We start from the raw sequence: 13,032 nt of genomic DNA, 5'->3' as shown, positions 1-13,032 counted from the left end.
GGGCTGAGCCCCACCAGGAGCTCAGGGTCGGAAGTCCTGCTTCTCCCACTTTGCGCCTCCTACACCCCACTTCCAGATCCCCGGGACCCTGTCCTGTCTTGCCCGCCCCCCACCAGTGACTGTGTTTGTGAGCTTGGGTGACACTCAGCACCTCTCGGACTGGCCCTGGATCCCTGAGTGCTGCCTCCTGTGGGCTCAGCCCAGGGGCCAGTGTCCAGCAGGGTGAGGGGTGCGAACCCCCAGGTGGCCACGGTTAGAGGGTTCTGGCTGGTGTGTGGCACTGACCTGGGCCCTGTTTTGGAGGCTCCCGGGTCAACCCTGCCTCTAGGGGGATCAGGGGCAGGAAACTGAGGGCGGAGCCCAGGGACAGTGAACCTGGTGGGGGGAGGGAAGCCAAGAAGGGCCTCAAGCTGGCGCCTGGCCCCACCTCTGATCCCTGCCTCTCCCCCTCCCTCCCTGCTGCCTCCGCCTTGGGGCTCCCTTCCTCCTGCCTCTCCGCACATTAATCTGTGCTGGCTCACTGCTGACCCAAGCGAAACGGAGTTTGCCTTTTCCCCTCTCGGCAGATTTCTGTTGGCAAAGCAAGATGATCGCAGCGCACGCTCACCTCAACCTCCCTGCACAGGGGAGGACCGCCCTGGAAAGTGAGATGTCCCTGCCGGGCCGGGCCGAGCGGGGTGCCCAGTCGCGGGCACAGCACACGCGAGGACGTCCGTGTGCTCACTGCCCAGCCCCTCCCCTAGCCCCCGGCTCTCCGTGTCCTCCGTGGGCCCTCTCTGTGCTGGGCACGGGGACAGGGCAGTGTCCTGCTGCCGCTGGCATGGAGGAGTGGGCGTGGTGCCCATCCATGGCCATGGCCCATCTGGGGCACAGTGGCAACCGTGACGTGGCTGGACCAGAGAGTGGGGGGCTAATGCCGGGCCCTGAGATGTGGCCACATCTGAGGAAGGCTGAGTGTGTCCCAGCCCAGAATCGAGAAGGCAGAGAGCACAGGCCAAGCGCAGAGTGAGGCTGGTGGGGGCAGGCGGATGGGAAGAGACAGCACCCCTGGACAAGTCAGAGCAGAGTGGACAGTCAGGCAGGCACACGCCTCCTCACACGCACACCTGCTCGTGTATGGACCCCACCAGCCAGCCCATCAGGGTAGAGGACCCAGGGGCTCTCGGGGCACAGCCTGGACAGCCCCCAGCACACTCAGAGAAGTCCCTTGGCCACGGGCGTCTCTCCTGGGCCAGGCCAAGCATTGACATGACCCCAGGCTGCTGTCCGAGGGACAGGCATGTGGTGATGCTCGCCCTTGGGTGCCAGGCTAGCCTTTTGTTCTGAGTCCTGGCCCCAAGGGGGTGCAGTATTGCCCTCTGGGTTGGGGTCGACACACAGCTGACCACTGGGGGTTTTGCCAGGCCCAGAGTCGTGTCCATGACTTCATCCCCGAGGCCTCCTGGAGCCAGTCCAGGACTCCACCAGCTGCTGGTTCAGCCGTCTGGGGACACCAGGGAGGTGCCAGGGAGACCAGATGGGCCGGGTCACCCTGGGGTGCTGAGGTGAGGGTGGACACAGGGTGCTGGGAGGGTGTGGGCGGAGCCCCCACCTTCCTTGGGGACATTATCTGGTTTGTGCCCCTCGCTCAACACCTACTTTCCCATCTGGAAAGAGACTTCCTTGCTTCCTGGAGAGGTTGACGCCCAGCTACCCCTGATCCAGGGGAGCAAAGGCCCTGGCTTGCCTGAGGGCCTGGAGCCAGGCTGCCTGGGAAGCCTGGGAGGGTGTGGGCCTTGGGACGGGCCCTCCCCCCGAGCCTGGGGGAGAAGCAAGTGGCGGCTCTCTCCCGGCCCCAGACCCTCCTGGATCCAGGTCGGCTGCTGGAAATGGGGATGCTGCTGAGTTCTGGACAGGACCTGCCAGTCCTGTCATCCCTGATTAGCGTGTAATGGCTTCCTTGATGCACAGTTTTATTAATCAAATTAATACGAGTTGAGGTGACCTTGGCTGGTTCTGCTGAGAAGGGCATTCTCCCAGGTGGGGCAGGTGGTTGAGGAGGGACGCACCTGGATGTCCTGTCCCCCGGCTCGGGCGGTTTGGGGGAGCCCTGCCCTCCCACTCCAAACACTGCGCACCCGCATCACTCCCACTCAACCACCCTCACACACTCACCCCCGCCAACGCCCCCCACTCACCCCCCAGCCCCAGTAACGCTGATGAAGGTGGGAGACAGCAGGGGCCAGGTCCCTAAGGGCAGATACTGCTTGGGGACCCCACGGAGGAGAGAGGCCTGACATGCTGAGAGGGGCTGGACCTTGGTCTGCAGGGTAGCTTCCTTCTCTCCAGGGTCTGCTGCCCGCCTCTCCCTAACCCTGCATGGCCCAGAGACCCCGCCTCCTGCAGCCTTGTGAGCAGGCCGTGGCTGCCCCCTGGTGGCCATGGGACCCCCACCCTAACCCAGCGAGAACTGCAGACGGCAGCCTCTCCCACCTTCCATCCCTTCCTCTGGGGCCAGGCCCTGAGCCACACCACTGCGGGGCCTGGGGCAGCGTGGCCGTCGTGGTCTCTGGGGCTTTTCCCAGTATGCGTGGCTGGGGGGGTGGTCCCTGAAGGCTCATGGTCCGAGAAGCCCAATTTGGTGCTGAAGGGGCTGGGGAGAAGTCCAAGGGAGCTAGGGTGGGCTGGGGGTACCCCTCTGTGCTGGGCCTGGAAGCAAGAAGGCTGAGATGGCCCCATAGAAAGCCCTCGAGCCAGAGCAGTGGCCTCAGACGCCCACGCTCGACTGCAGGGCAGGGGCAGGGGGAGCGGAGCCTGCAGGGACGGGGCGGAGACAAGGCAGGGCGGGGGCGGAGCTTGGCCGGAGGGGACGTTGGGGGCCTGGCCTGCAACGAGGCAGGCAGCTCCAGAAAGGACTGGACTGCAGGAGCCAGGCTGGGGTCAGAGGCCCTCAATGCACAAGGGATCGGGAAAGGGGACAGGAGGTATGGAAGCAGGGAGGGAGTCCCGCGCTTTGCACAGAGGGACAGCAGAAGGCATGCAGTAGTTGGCCTCTGTTGGGACACCACTCGGGTAGGAGGCCGTGCTGTGGACACCTGGGCTGCTTGTGGAGGGAGGAGCAGGGCAGAAGGGGAGCCGGTCCTTCTCCAGCCTGTAGGGCGCCAGGTGGACCAGTGCAGGGGGTGCCCGGCAGGGGTCACTGTGGGCCAAAGAGAAGCTGGGCTTGGGGCCGCGGTCCTGAGGGAGGGTGTGGACAGGGGGTGGCACGCTGGGAGGAAGGGGACGAGAGAGCTCAGCCAGGGGCCTCAGGAGCCCAGCACAGGGGCAGCGAGCATCTGAGCTGCAGGGGCCGCTGCCACGCATCCCCCTAGCCTGCCCCCTTCTTCCGTGACAGCTCCTTCTGGCCTGAGAGGAGTCTATGGACACCTCCACCGGGGTAGTTGCCCTCAAGTGGGCAGTTGGGACACAGGAGGACAGGGCAGCTCAGAGCCAGGCTCCTGGCACGTGGGATGCAGTGCCCAGAGTGACTGTGACACTTCTTGCGCGCGTGCTGCGCCTGGTCCCCGGCACTGGGCTCAGACACATCTCATCAGACATCGGCTTTAATGGGCAGTTCTGGGCACTGGGTGGGGCAGCAGACTGGCTGAAGCTCCTGGGTCTTGGATCAGGAACGCCTGCATGGGGTCCTCGCCCCCCGCCAGCTGGAGCCTGCGCTGGGGCCCATGTGTGGGGGGAGCCAGCCCTCCACCGCCACCCTGGGCAACCCAGAGGGTAAGGGCGGTGAGCAGCTCAGGGCTGTGGGTCTGGGGACAGCCTCCTTCCAGTCCTGCCCCTGTTGGCCTTGCGGTTCCAGATGAGGAGGGGCCTGGGCCTCGGGCTGGCCCGTGAGGGCACTGATGTCTCCTGGCCACACTCCTTCTGGCTCCTCAGAATCCCCCCAAGGGCTGGCCGGTGGTCCCCCTGTATTCAGCATGGAAACAGACGTGTGTCAGCTCCCCTGGCCTGGCCTGCTTGTGGCCAGCTGGTGAGTGCCAGGGGATGAAATGGTGGGGATCCAGGAGGTGGGGCGTCCATGTGAGGATGGCCATGGAGCGGGGCCCCCATGGGTTTGCCCTGCTGGGGCGGGGTTTGCGCTCCAGAGGCGGCCTCTGCCCGGAGCAGCTGAGGGGCAGTCTGGGCCTCGTGGAGGACTGTCCCAGCACCCTCGGAGAATCCATGGGTATTTGGGGCCTGGCCAAAGGCCAAGGCCGGGGCGGGACAAGGAGTTAGGGACACCCTCCCAGGACCCTGGGGCTCACCAAGGCGGGCAGCTCGGCAGCAGGCAGCAGCGTGACCACCTGCAGACTCACGCCCTCATCGCCCACGCCCTTCAGCTGGGCCACCACCTCTGCATGCTTCCACCACCTGCACGGCTGCCCGTTCACCGACACGATGTAGTCGCCCTCCTTCAGGCCGGCCTTCTGCAGCAGACGGGGAGAGTCCCGGAGCACCCCTCCACCCCTGGGTGGTCCCACCTTCCCTGCCCTCCAGCGAGGGGGCCTTACCGCAGCCCGGCCCCCCGGAACGACGGCAGCAATGAGAACAGGCGCGTCTCCCCGCAGCGTGAAGCCGAAGCCTTCCTCTCCTCGAGACAGGTGGACAGGCCCCACCAGCCGCCAGTGGTTCTTGGCTGAGAACACGGACAGGGGCCCCTGGGGGGTCAGAGGTCAGAGGCCGGGCTGGGCTGCTGCACTTGGAGGAGCCCCAGGCCTGGAGCACCCTTGCCCCCATCTCTCCATTTGGTGACAGAGACCGGTGGCGTCGGCAGGGGGGCTGGGCAGGGTGGGGCCCCCCCTCGAGGACCTGCCTGAGTGCCAGGAGAGAGCTGAGGAGGGGAAGGCCTGGGAGGGTGCTCACCAGCCGGTGGAAGATATCAGCCACCTTCACCTGGGAGAAGCTGGGTGTCCTGCTCTCTGGCCTCTGCTGCGTCTTAGCTGAAAGGATGAAGGTGAAGGGAGGCGGGGCTGAGTCCAAGGCTCAGGGTCCCAGGGTGGTGGCCCGAGGTGCAGCCGTGCACTCTGGCCCCTCTGGGCACCACCAGGCAGGGAGGAGCCACCTCTGAGGAGCCCTGGTGGTTCTGGTGTCTGACGTCCCTGGAGGGACGGGGCAGGCACGGAGCAGCGGGGAGCTGCCATCGCGGCCCGGCTCCTCCTACGAGGGCTCTCCGTGTGGTACACGGAACTTGATCGCAGGGGCCTCTGCCTGCCGCCGCGCTGGGGCCAAGACACACCCACCCCGGGGCCCGCTGCTCACGCTGGACGTCAGGGGCCTCGGTGGCCTCGTGGAAGTCGTCCTCCAGGTCCAGCTCCGAGTACTTGGCCAGAGAGCGCCGCAGTGCCCGGGCCAGCACAGCCTGCAGCAGGTCCTCCTGGCGCAGGGCCCGGCACACGGCGTGAAGCTGCAGCGCCGCCTCCTGCCCCAGGAGGGCCCGCCTCAGGTGGGCCTTGCCTGCGGGGACCGAGCTGTCTCATGCTGCTGGGGCCCCTCCAGGCCCCCACCCCACATGCAGCTGGAAGAGGGCAGGTCAGGGCTTCCGGGTTCATCCTGGGTCCCCGGGGAAGAGCTGCCTCCCACGGGTGCCTGCCCTGTCCAGGAAGCTGCCCGCACTGCTGGGGCCCCAAGGGGAGTGACGGCTGGAGTGGGGCGCTCATGCCAGCAGGGGCCCAGGGCCTCACCCAGCTTGCTGCGTTCCTCGTGCTCCTGGGGGAGCGCTGGGCCCCGGGCCTCAGCCGAGACCAGGAACACCTGCTGGAGGACTGGGAGCTCCGACTCGGCCACCGCTGGAGGTCAGAGAGGGTGGTAAGCACCGTACGGGCCCCTGGCGGCACGGCACGCAGGCACGCGGGGCGGGGCACTCACGGGCACTGTCACATAGGCCCAGGGCCGCGTGGTAGTGGGCTAGGGCGTGGAAGTGCTCAGCCTTCACGTGCACCAGGGTGGTCCAGGGGAAGGGCACGTAGTCCCGGACGGGTGGCTGGGCCATGGTCCGATGCACCAGCCGGTACTCGGCCGCCACCTGCTGGCGCACAGGGGTACGGAGGGGCCTGCCGCGAGCCCGGTGGCCTGGGCCCCGGCCTCTGCCCACCCTGGGGCCCCGCCTCCACCAAACTCCCAGCAGCCCTGCCCCACGTCGAGCCGAGCTCAGGGGTCGGGGGCCCCAGTCCCTGCCCTGATTGGCATTGCCCCAGACGTGGGGACTCAGGGCCCTGGGACCCTGAACAACCCCCCTGAGCCCACGAGAACAGCTGGCTTCTAGAGACGCGGCAGCTGCCCCTCCCAGCCCCACCCCAGCCCTCAGCTCAGCGGGCACCCGAGAGCCACAGCCTGGCCCGTCCCCCGGGACAGTGGCCCCCCTCCCTCACCTGGGCCGCCTCCTGAGCGAGGCGCAGCTGGGCCAGGCAGTCGTGGGTGGCCCCGGGGGCCTGCAGCAAGAGGCCCTCGAAGACACACTCCTGGGCCTGGGCGCTCATGAGCTGCTCCAGCATGGAGAGCGAGGCGGGGCTCATGTCTGGGCTGGGCGCGTGGGAGAAGTTCTCCCTCAGGAGGCTGAAGGCCCCTGCGGGGGAGAGGGGGCTCAGGGGGCTCAGCAGGGCTGCCCGGCCCTCACCCCAAGCCCCCCACAGAGGGCCTCTGTGTGCCGAGCCCCTCAGGCTAGGGGGCCACCATGCCTATCCCCCCTACCCCGACTCTGGCCCTCGAGCCTGGAAGTAAGGACAGCTCAGGCACAGCTGTGGGGCCAGGATCTGGAGGCCTCACCAGCAGCCCTCTGAAAGGCCTCCACAGCGCGGCCGATGCCCTCGGGGCAGGAGCGGTTCTGGCGAGCCCCGATCTGGGTGTGCAGGGCACCGATGTTGAACAGCACACTGCCCTTCTCGAAGGCCAGGGCCCGCTGCTGGGCTGGAAGCCCCGTCAGCGAGTCATACCTGCAGGGTTGGGTCAGGATGGGAAGAGTTCCCACAAGAAGCTGGGGGTCTCAGGAGTGGCCCTGGGGCCCCTGCCCACCCCAGCCCCTACCAGTGGAAGAGCAGCCCGAGGCTCCGGGCAGGGGTGACAAAGCGTGCCTCCAGGAAGCAGAGTTGGTTGTAGTAGGCCGTGAGCAGCTCAAGGCCGGCCTTGCTCCGGCTGGGGGTCCGCGTGGCCTGCCAGATGGAAGTCAGCTGGGTCCTACCGCCCCCACTCACCCCAGGGCACACATGGCAGCCTCCAAGATGTCACAGCTCCAGGGGGCACCCCAGGGTCTAGGGTTGAACATAGTCACATGTGCCCTCCCGGGGTTTGCTGGGGACTACACGTGCCACTCCAGGGGACTGCAGGGCGCTGGGGCGGGAGGCTGGGCAGGGTCCCTGGGGCAGGCACGGGCACAAAGCAGCCATTCCCAAAGGCCAGCAGTTGTCTCACCTGGGGGCTGGGGGGCTGGCACCCACCTGCCGCAGATCCTCCAGCTCCCTGATCTCAGCCTCGTAGGAAGCTCCATCCTCCCCAAAGTGCCTGCAGATCAGCTCCTGAGGTGGGGCAGGGGTGGGGGGCGGATGTGGGACTTACTTGGAGCCTCCCAGCCCGACATGGCTAAAGCCCCATAGTGAGGGGACCCCCACCACAGATGTGGGGCCCAGGGACTCGGGGGTGTCTCTACTGGAACACCTTACCCTTATTAACTCCCACAAGCCAAGTGCCACCTGCCACCTGCCAGTGGACACCCGAGGCCGAGGCTCCATCCTGCTGGCCTGGTCGCAGGGGCTCAGGAGCCCCCACAAGGTCCCCCTGGAGCCCGCGGGTTTTCTCAGCACAGGTTGTGACTAGAGGGGGCAGCCCCCAGCCAGTGGAACCCTCAGAGCAGGAGTCAGGGACCTGGCAGCCGTCCTGGGAGCTCCAGTTTTGCCGACATTCATCCCAGGGTGCGTTCTTCTGCAAAGCCCACCCGATCAAAGTCCCCTCTGGCTGTGGAGGCCAGGTGGCTCCGGATCAGACCCTTCTTCCCTCAAAGTCCTCACCTCTGTGAGACCGCTGATCAGGAAGCCCCTGAGAGCCGAGCCCAGGCCGGCACTCACCTTCAGGGGTGGGGCCCAGTCCAGGGGCTTGGTCTCCTTCAGCCCCAGGGGGATCATGGGGGCAGTGATGCCTTCGCTAGAACCAGAAGCAACGAGTCCAGACTCGAGGGCTGGACTCCGCTGTCCTCGGTGGCCCTGGAGTCACCCACTACCACTCCTGCATCACAGGATGCACCTCCCCTGATTCTGGAACACCACACCGGGTCCCTCAGGCCCTGCCCGGATGCCGGCCCTGCACACACAGGCGTGGTGGTGATGTTCCCCTTCACACTCACATGCACACGCGCCTCCGGGGCCAGTCCGTGTCCCCGCACACACTCGCATGCACACGCGCCTGTGGGGCCAGTCCACGTCCTTGCACACGCTCACACACACACCTCTCGGTCTGGCCCGAGTCCCCGCTGCTGTCGAGCCCCGCCAGCTCCTCCTTCAGCAGCTGCAGGCTGGAGTTGACGTCGCTCAGTTCCAGGGCCACAGTCTCCCTGACACGGGCGTTGCTGGTGGCTCTAGAGGAGGGAGGCTGAGGTGAAGCCCTAGCGCTGCCAGGGGACCCACGCCCCAGGACTTCATCGCAGCCCAAGCTCTGGAGCCCATTCCACAGTGATGTGCCAAGGGGCCCAGCCACCCTGGGGGGCAGTGGTGGGGTCCAGGGCCCACCAGATGACCCCCTCCTCTCAGAGGCTCCCTGTGGGTCATGCAGTTTCCTGTCCATACACGTGTCATGACTCTGGCCCAAGTACATGTGCTCGGACCCAGAACTTCCAGGGCATAAGTCCCCCCACCACCTCTCACTCCCCCAGGATATGGCTCACACCCATTCTCTGGAGACTGGGAGGCAACTTCCCTGGAGAGAGGGGTTGGGCTCCCTCTGTGCCTGCCAGAGGGACCGGCGGGTGCCCAGGAGGGCACGAGGTGGACAGGGAGGCAGGGCTGCTAAGGAAAAGGAGGGCCTGGCAGAGCCCTGGCCTGCAGCTGGCTTTGTGCTCACTGGTGGAGGCTCGGGCAGGCAGGGCCCCCTCCCCCATCCTCAGATCAGCACCTGGAGAACAGGTGGGTGTGAAGGTCTGAGCACACAGGCTCCAAGGTGGAGATGAACTCCTGTCTCAAGGACTCATTCTCAGGTCCTCAGCTTCGGGACACCTGTCACTTGCCACAGCTCAGCCTAAAAAGTGCAGCTGCTATGCCCATCCCGGTGGGGACATCCTCTCCAGCCTAGCATGGAACCTGGCTGCCCCTGAGCTGACCCTTCCAGTGAGGGCCACCAAGGTAGGGGCCTGAGTCATCTGTGAGCATCCCAGCTGGGCACCATGGCTGCCCCAGACCCTGGTGCGAAGTCCAGCCCTGCCTCTTGGGAGCCTGAACAGGAGGCCTGGTCATGGACTCACACGTGGACCAAAAGACCAGGCACCTGCCCTGCCCCAGGTGAGCCTGCCTCACGGGGGCCTCCGGGAACATGACTCTGCTTTCCTGGGGGTCCAGCTGTGGGCGGGTGTCCCAGGCAGCCAGCGCCCACCTGTACAGGTTCTCGGCGCCGGTCCGAATCCTTAGCTCCCTGTCGATCTGCTGGTGGATCCGGGCCCTGCGGCTCTGCAGGCGGCCATGCGGCGAATCTGCCGGGAGGTCACAACCCTGCGGAGAGGCCACAGGTCACCAGGGCCAGGCCAGCAAGGACATGGCAGGTGGGGACAGGGCTGGACTGCCCTGGGAAGATGCTGGGCCCGTCGGGTGCTGCTCTAGGGCTCAGCAGCCCAACTGGAGCCCCGCCAGGAGATGGCCAATTGCTTCCCGCATCCTCCTGCACTTCTGAATTCCTTCTGTAACCCCCACGACCTGTCCTGCCCACACAAACGCCAGACTGCGCACGTTTAGGTGTAAGGGATGCCCAGCCAGCTCCTGCCAGGGCACTGATGGAGAGCAGCCTGCCTGCAGGGTGCTCCTCTGGGCCACACTCACTGTGGCCGGGCTCCGTCCCAGTCGGCTGCTTACTTGCAGCAAATGCCCAAACCACAGGCCTCAAGGGTCACTCCGCTCACAGGCAGTGGGCCAGGCCTTCTGACAGCCCCATCTGAGGTGCCTCAGTGCGGGTTCTGCCCTGCACACAGGCAATCCCTCCAGCCTACCTGCGTCCCGGGCCCCAGGTAGGGAGCCCTGCGGTAGGTTCAGAGGGTGAGAGGCTTCCTTTGTGAGGGGAGGGGCTTTCAGGGTCCCAGTGGGACTGGTGCAGCTGTGCCCATTTAGGGACCTCCCGGCCTGGTCAGTCACCAGCCTGAGAGTTGGGAAGGACTTCTTAGAATGTTCTTCCTTGGACCATGTCCTCAGGCTCAGGTGGTCTCCTGGCCCCAGAACAGAACAGGGAAGAGGACACAGTGCCTCCCAGGACCCCACCCTGAAGGCACAGACGTGCAGGGCTAATGCAGCCTCTCTGCAGTGGCCACTGTCTTGCACAAATCTAAGGAAGTATGTCCCCACTGTCACACACAGAGCAGTCCCTGCCTTCTGGGGGCTCTAGCTTATCCCAGCCCCACGCAGTAAGGCCTAAAGAAGGCCTTACTCTCTTGCACAGACAAGACTCATGGCACATGGCCACCTTGGATTATAGCCCAACATTTCCTCCACATTCCAGTGTTCTCAGGAGAGATCAATCAGGGAAGACTTCCTGTAGGAGGAAACATTCTTCTGGGATTTCCAAGTGGTCCTGCGGTAACTGGGGAGAAGGGACTTGTCCCCAATGAACAATGGGAGAGAGAGAGCAACCACCTTGGATGACTGCCTGCTGGGGGATTCTGGGCAGGTCCTCGTCTGCAGACAGAAAGGGGGCTGGTGTCAAGACGGTACCAGGCAGGAAGACAAAACACGGCTCTCCTCTCTCCCCTGTGCTGGTTGAGTGTCTGTCTTTCCACTGGCCTTCACCTCTTCCCCATGGTACCTCCCATACCCACTTGGTACAGAAGGGAATGAGAAGAGGATACGGGCAGTCTCCCTTCCAGGAGGCCTGAGGATCCGGAGCAGGGGGCAAGCCACAGCCGAAGCTCTACTCCTCTCCCTCTGAAGGTCCAACTGCACAGCTCCAGCCTAAGGTTCTGAGTGAGCAGAAAGGCTGTCTGCCTGGGGATGGGCACTCTATGTACTGGGGAGAGGCTGTCAACCCCGCGGGGCTGTCCTGTCAACACAGCTCATCGGGTGTCTGATGTCAAGTGCTCCCGGAAAGATGTGCTTGAAGGCAGGAGACCATAGTCCCCTCTGAGGCCTGCTGCCAGCCCCCCTCATGGCCTCGTGACCCCAGCGTGCCCTCCAGGACGCAGGCTGGCTGCATGACTTGGTGGGAAGTGTGACTGCAGCCCAATATGCAGTGCTGAGTGGTGCTCACCCCCATTTCCACATCGGGTGGTGAAGGGGTCTGCCAGCTCATGCATGTGTGGAAGAATCCCCACCTGATGGAGAAGAGCAGCGAGCCTCTCCCACGCCCTACCTGCTGCAGCCCTGGGACTTCCAGGAGGAAATGGCAGGGGCAGTGGCCAGAACTGGCTAAGTGTGCAGGCAGCTAGGCCAGCACAGGTCAGGTCTGCTAACAGACTGCAAGATGGTTGGCGGGGCCAGGCTTCACACCCTCCCCGGTGCAGGTGCAGCTATGCTTGGTGGTGCCGGACTGAAAACTCTTGTGTATACGGATGCCCAAGGCCTGGCATAAACACTGAGAAGCCTCTCAGTGACTCCCAGGGAACGACCAGGCTCCCAGGCTGCAAGATGAGGCAGCCAGAGCACGCCTCCCCCCCAGACACAGACTCAAATGTCTCCACACTCCTCCCTTCTACAGCTTCCTCAGTCCTCTTGGAAATGGTCCACAGTCCACAGCCCCCACGGGATCAGGGATTTCAGGAAGGGGCAGAGGTGTGGGGAAGTGAGGCGGGACAAAACACCCTTCTGGGAAATCCTCCAGTCATTTCCTGTACCCAGGTGCATCAGCCACCTGTTGCTAAAAGTTCCATCAAACACAGAGCTGGGTGGCCAGGGCACAGCTGAACAGTCCTAGGAAAGAGAGGGAACAGCTAGGAAAGGAGGAATGACAAATGCCAGGAACAAACACGAGGGCCACGGACTGTCACTGACCAGAGCCCAGCACCTGCCAGAGAAGGGTGTTCTGGAGGGCTGGAGAAAACCACGAGCTGGACTTGCGCTCCGACCTGTTCCGGTCGACGCAGGAGGGGTCCCCCAAACGCACTAGACAGGAGCCCAGCGGCCGGGCTCTGGCTCCGCACGGGTCCCCAGTTCCCCAGCGTTAAGCCCACCTTGCCTCTGAGGGGCGTGCGATACGCGACGTTTCGCCCCGGAGTCCAGCGCGCGCTCGGACGGGAGAAACCAGCGCCGATCCCGATCCCGATCCCGTAGCCCAGCGCTCGCCGGCGGCAGCGGGCAACAGGAGCGGTCGGGTCTGGGAACCCACCTCCTGGCGCCCCCCGCCCGCCGGGCACTCCCACCTTGCGGACGGTGCCGGCCGCTTGTAGCCGGGCGCTCTCCTCGCCGGCTCCCGGACCGTCCGATCTGTCCTCGGGGACCATCGCCACCCGCTGCTCGGGCCGCGCCCGCCTGGAGGCCGTCGCCGGCGCAGGGACCCGGGTTGCGCGGGACCCCGCACTGCCCTCTCCTGGGGGTGGCGGCCCCTCCAGCAGGAGGGGCGGGGCGTAGGTCGCAGAGCGTGCGAAACTTCCCGCTGCCCAATCGGCGGCTGCGGCGACTCCGACGGACAGCAGCGCTGGCCAACCAGAGCGTGAGGGAGGTGGTTCCCGAAGCCAGGCCCTGCCCACTCGCGCCCGCGGAGCCCCGGGGGAATGCGGTCGCCCCTGGCAACCGCCGGCCGGCTGAAAAGGGAAAAACAAGGCGCCGCGCAGGGCCCAGGAGCAGCTGGGGTTCCACCTGCCGGGCGGGGGGCCTCCGCGCGGCTAGTCCGAAAACACCCGCGATGGCTTGT

At 65.6% G+C, this 13,032-nt stretch overlaps 1 protein-coding gene across 5 annotated transcripts; it reads right to left on the bottom strand.

Annotated features, from left to right (window-relative positions):
• Positions 1-3,553: 3,553 nt before the first annotated feature.
• RHPN1 (rhophilin Rho GTPase binding protein 1) lies at positions 3,554-12,741 on the bottom strand. 5 transcript variants are annotated; one of them, XM_055432206.2, is made up of 15 exons: positions 12,542-12,741; positions 9,580-9,695; positions 8,444-8,572; positions 8,010-8,142; positions 7,443-7,520; positions 7,033-7,157; positions 6,775-6,941; positions 6,381-6,574; positions 5,878-6,034; positions 5,694-5,798; positions 5,272-5,466; positions 4,876-4,952; positions 4,524-4,670; positions 4,278-4,436; positions 3,554-3,939 (listed from the first exon to the last, which is right to left on the bottom strand). In XM_055432206.2, exons 1-15 carry the CDS (start codon positions 12,620-12,622, stop codon positions 3,769-3,771), a joined length of 2,034 nt encoding a protein of 677 aa, XP_055288181.2. In that variant the 5' UTR covers positions 12,623-12,741; the 3' UTR covers positions 3,554-3,768. The 5 variants fall into 5 exon arrangements, with proteins under 5 accessions (XP_055288181.2, XP_055288180.2, XP_055288182.2 ...); XM_055432205.2 differs by having other exon boundaries at positions 3,555-3,939; positions 4,278-4,439; XM_055432207.2 differs by having other exon boundaries at positions 3,555-3,939; positions 4,278-4,439; positions 8,067-8,142.
• Positions 12,742-13,032: the final 291 nt, after the last annotated feature.

This window comes from Moschus berezovskii, chromosome 16 (assembly GCF_049115385.1).
Source record: "Moschus berezovskii isolate FMDL1 chromosome 16, NW_MosBer_1.0, whole genome shotgun sequence".
NCBI lineage: Eukaryota > Metazoa > Chordata > Mammalia > Artiodactyla > Moschidae > Moschus > Moschus berezovskii.
Note: the sequence above shows the minus strand (reverse complement) of the source record. Positions and strands in the feature narration are given on the sequence as shown.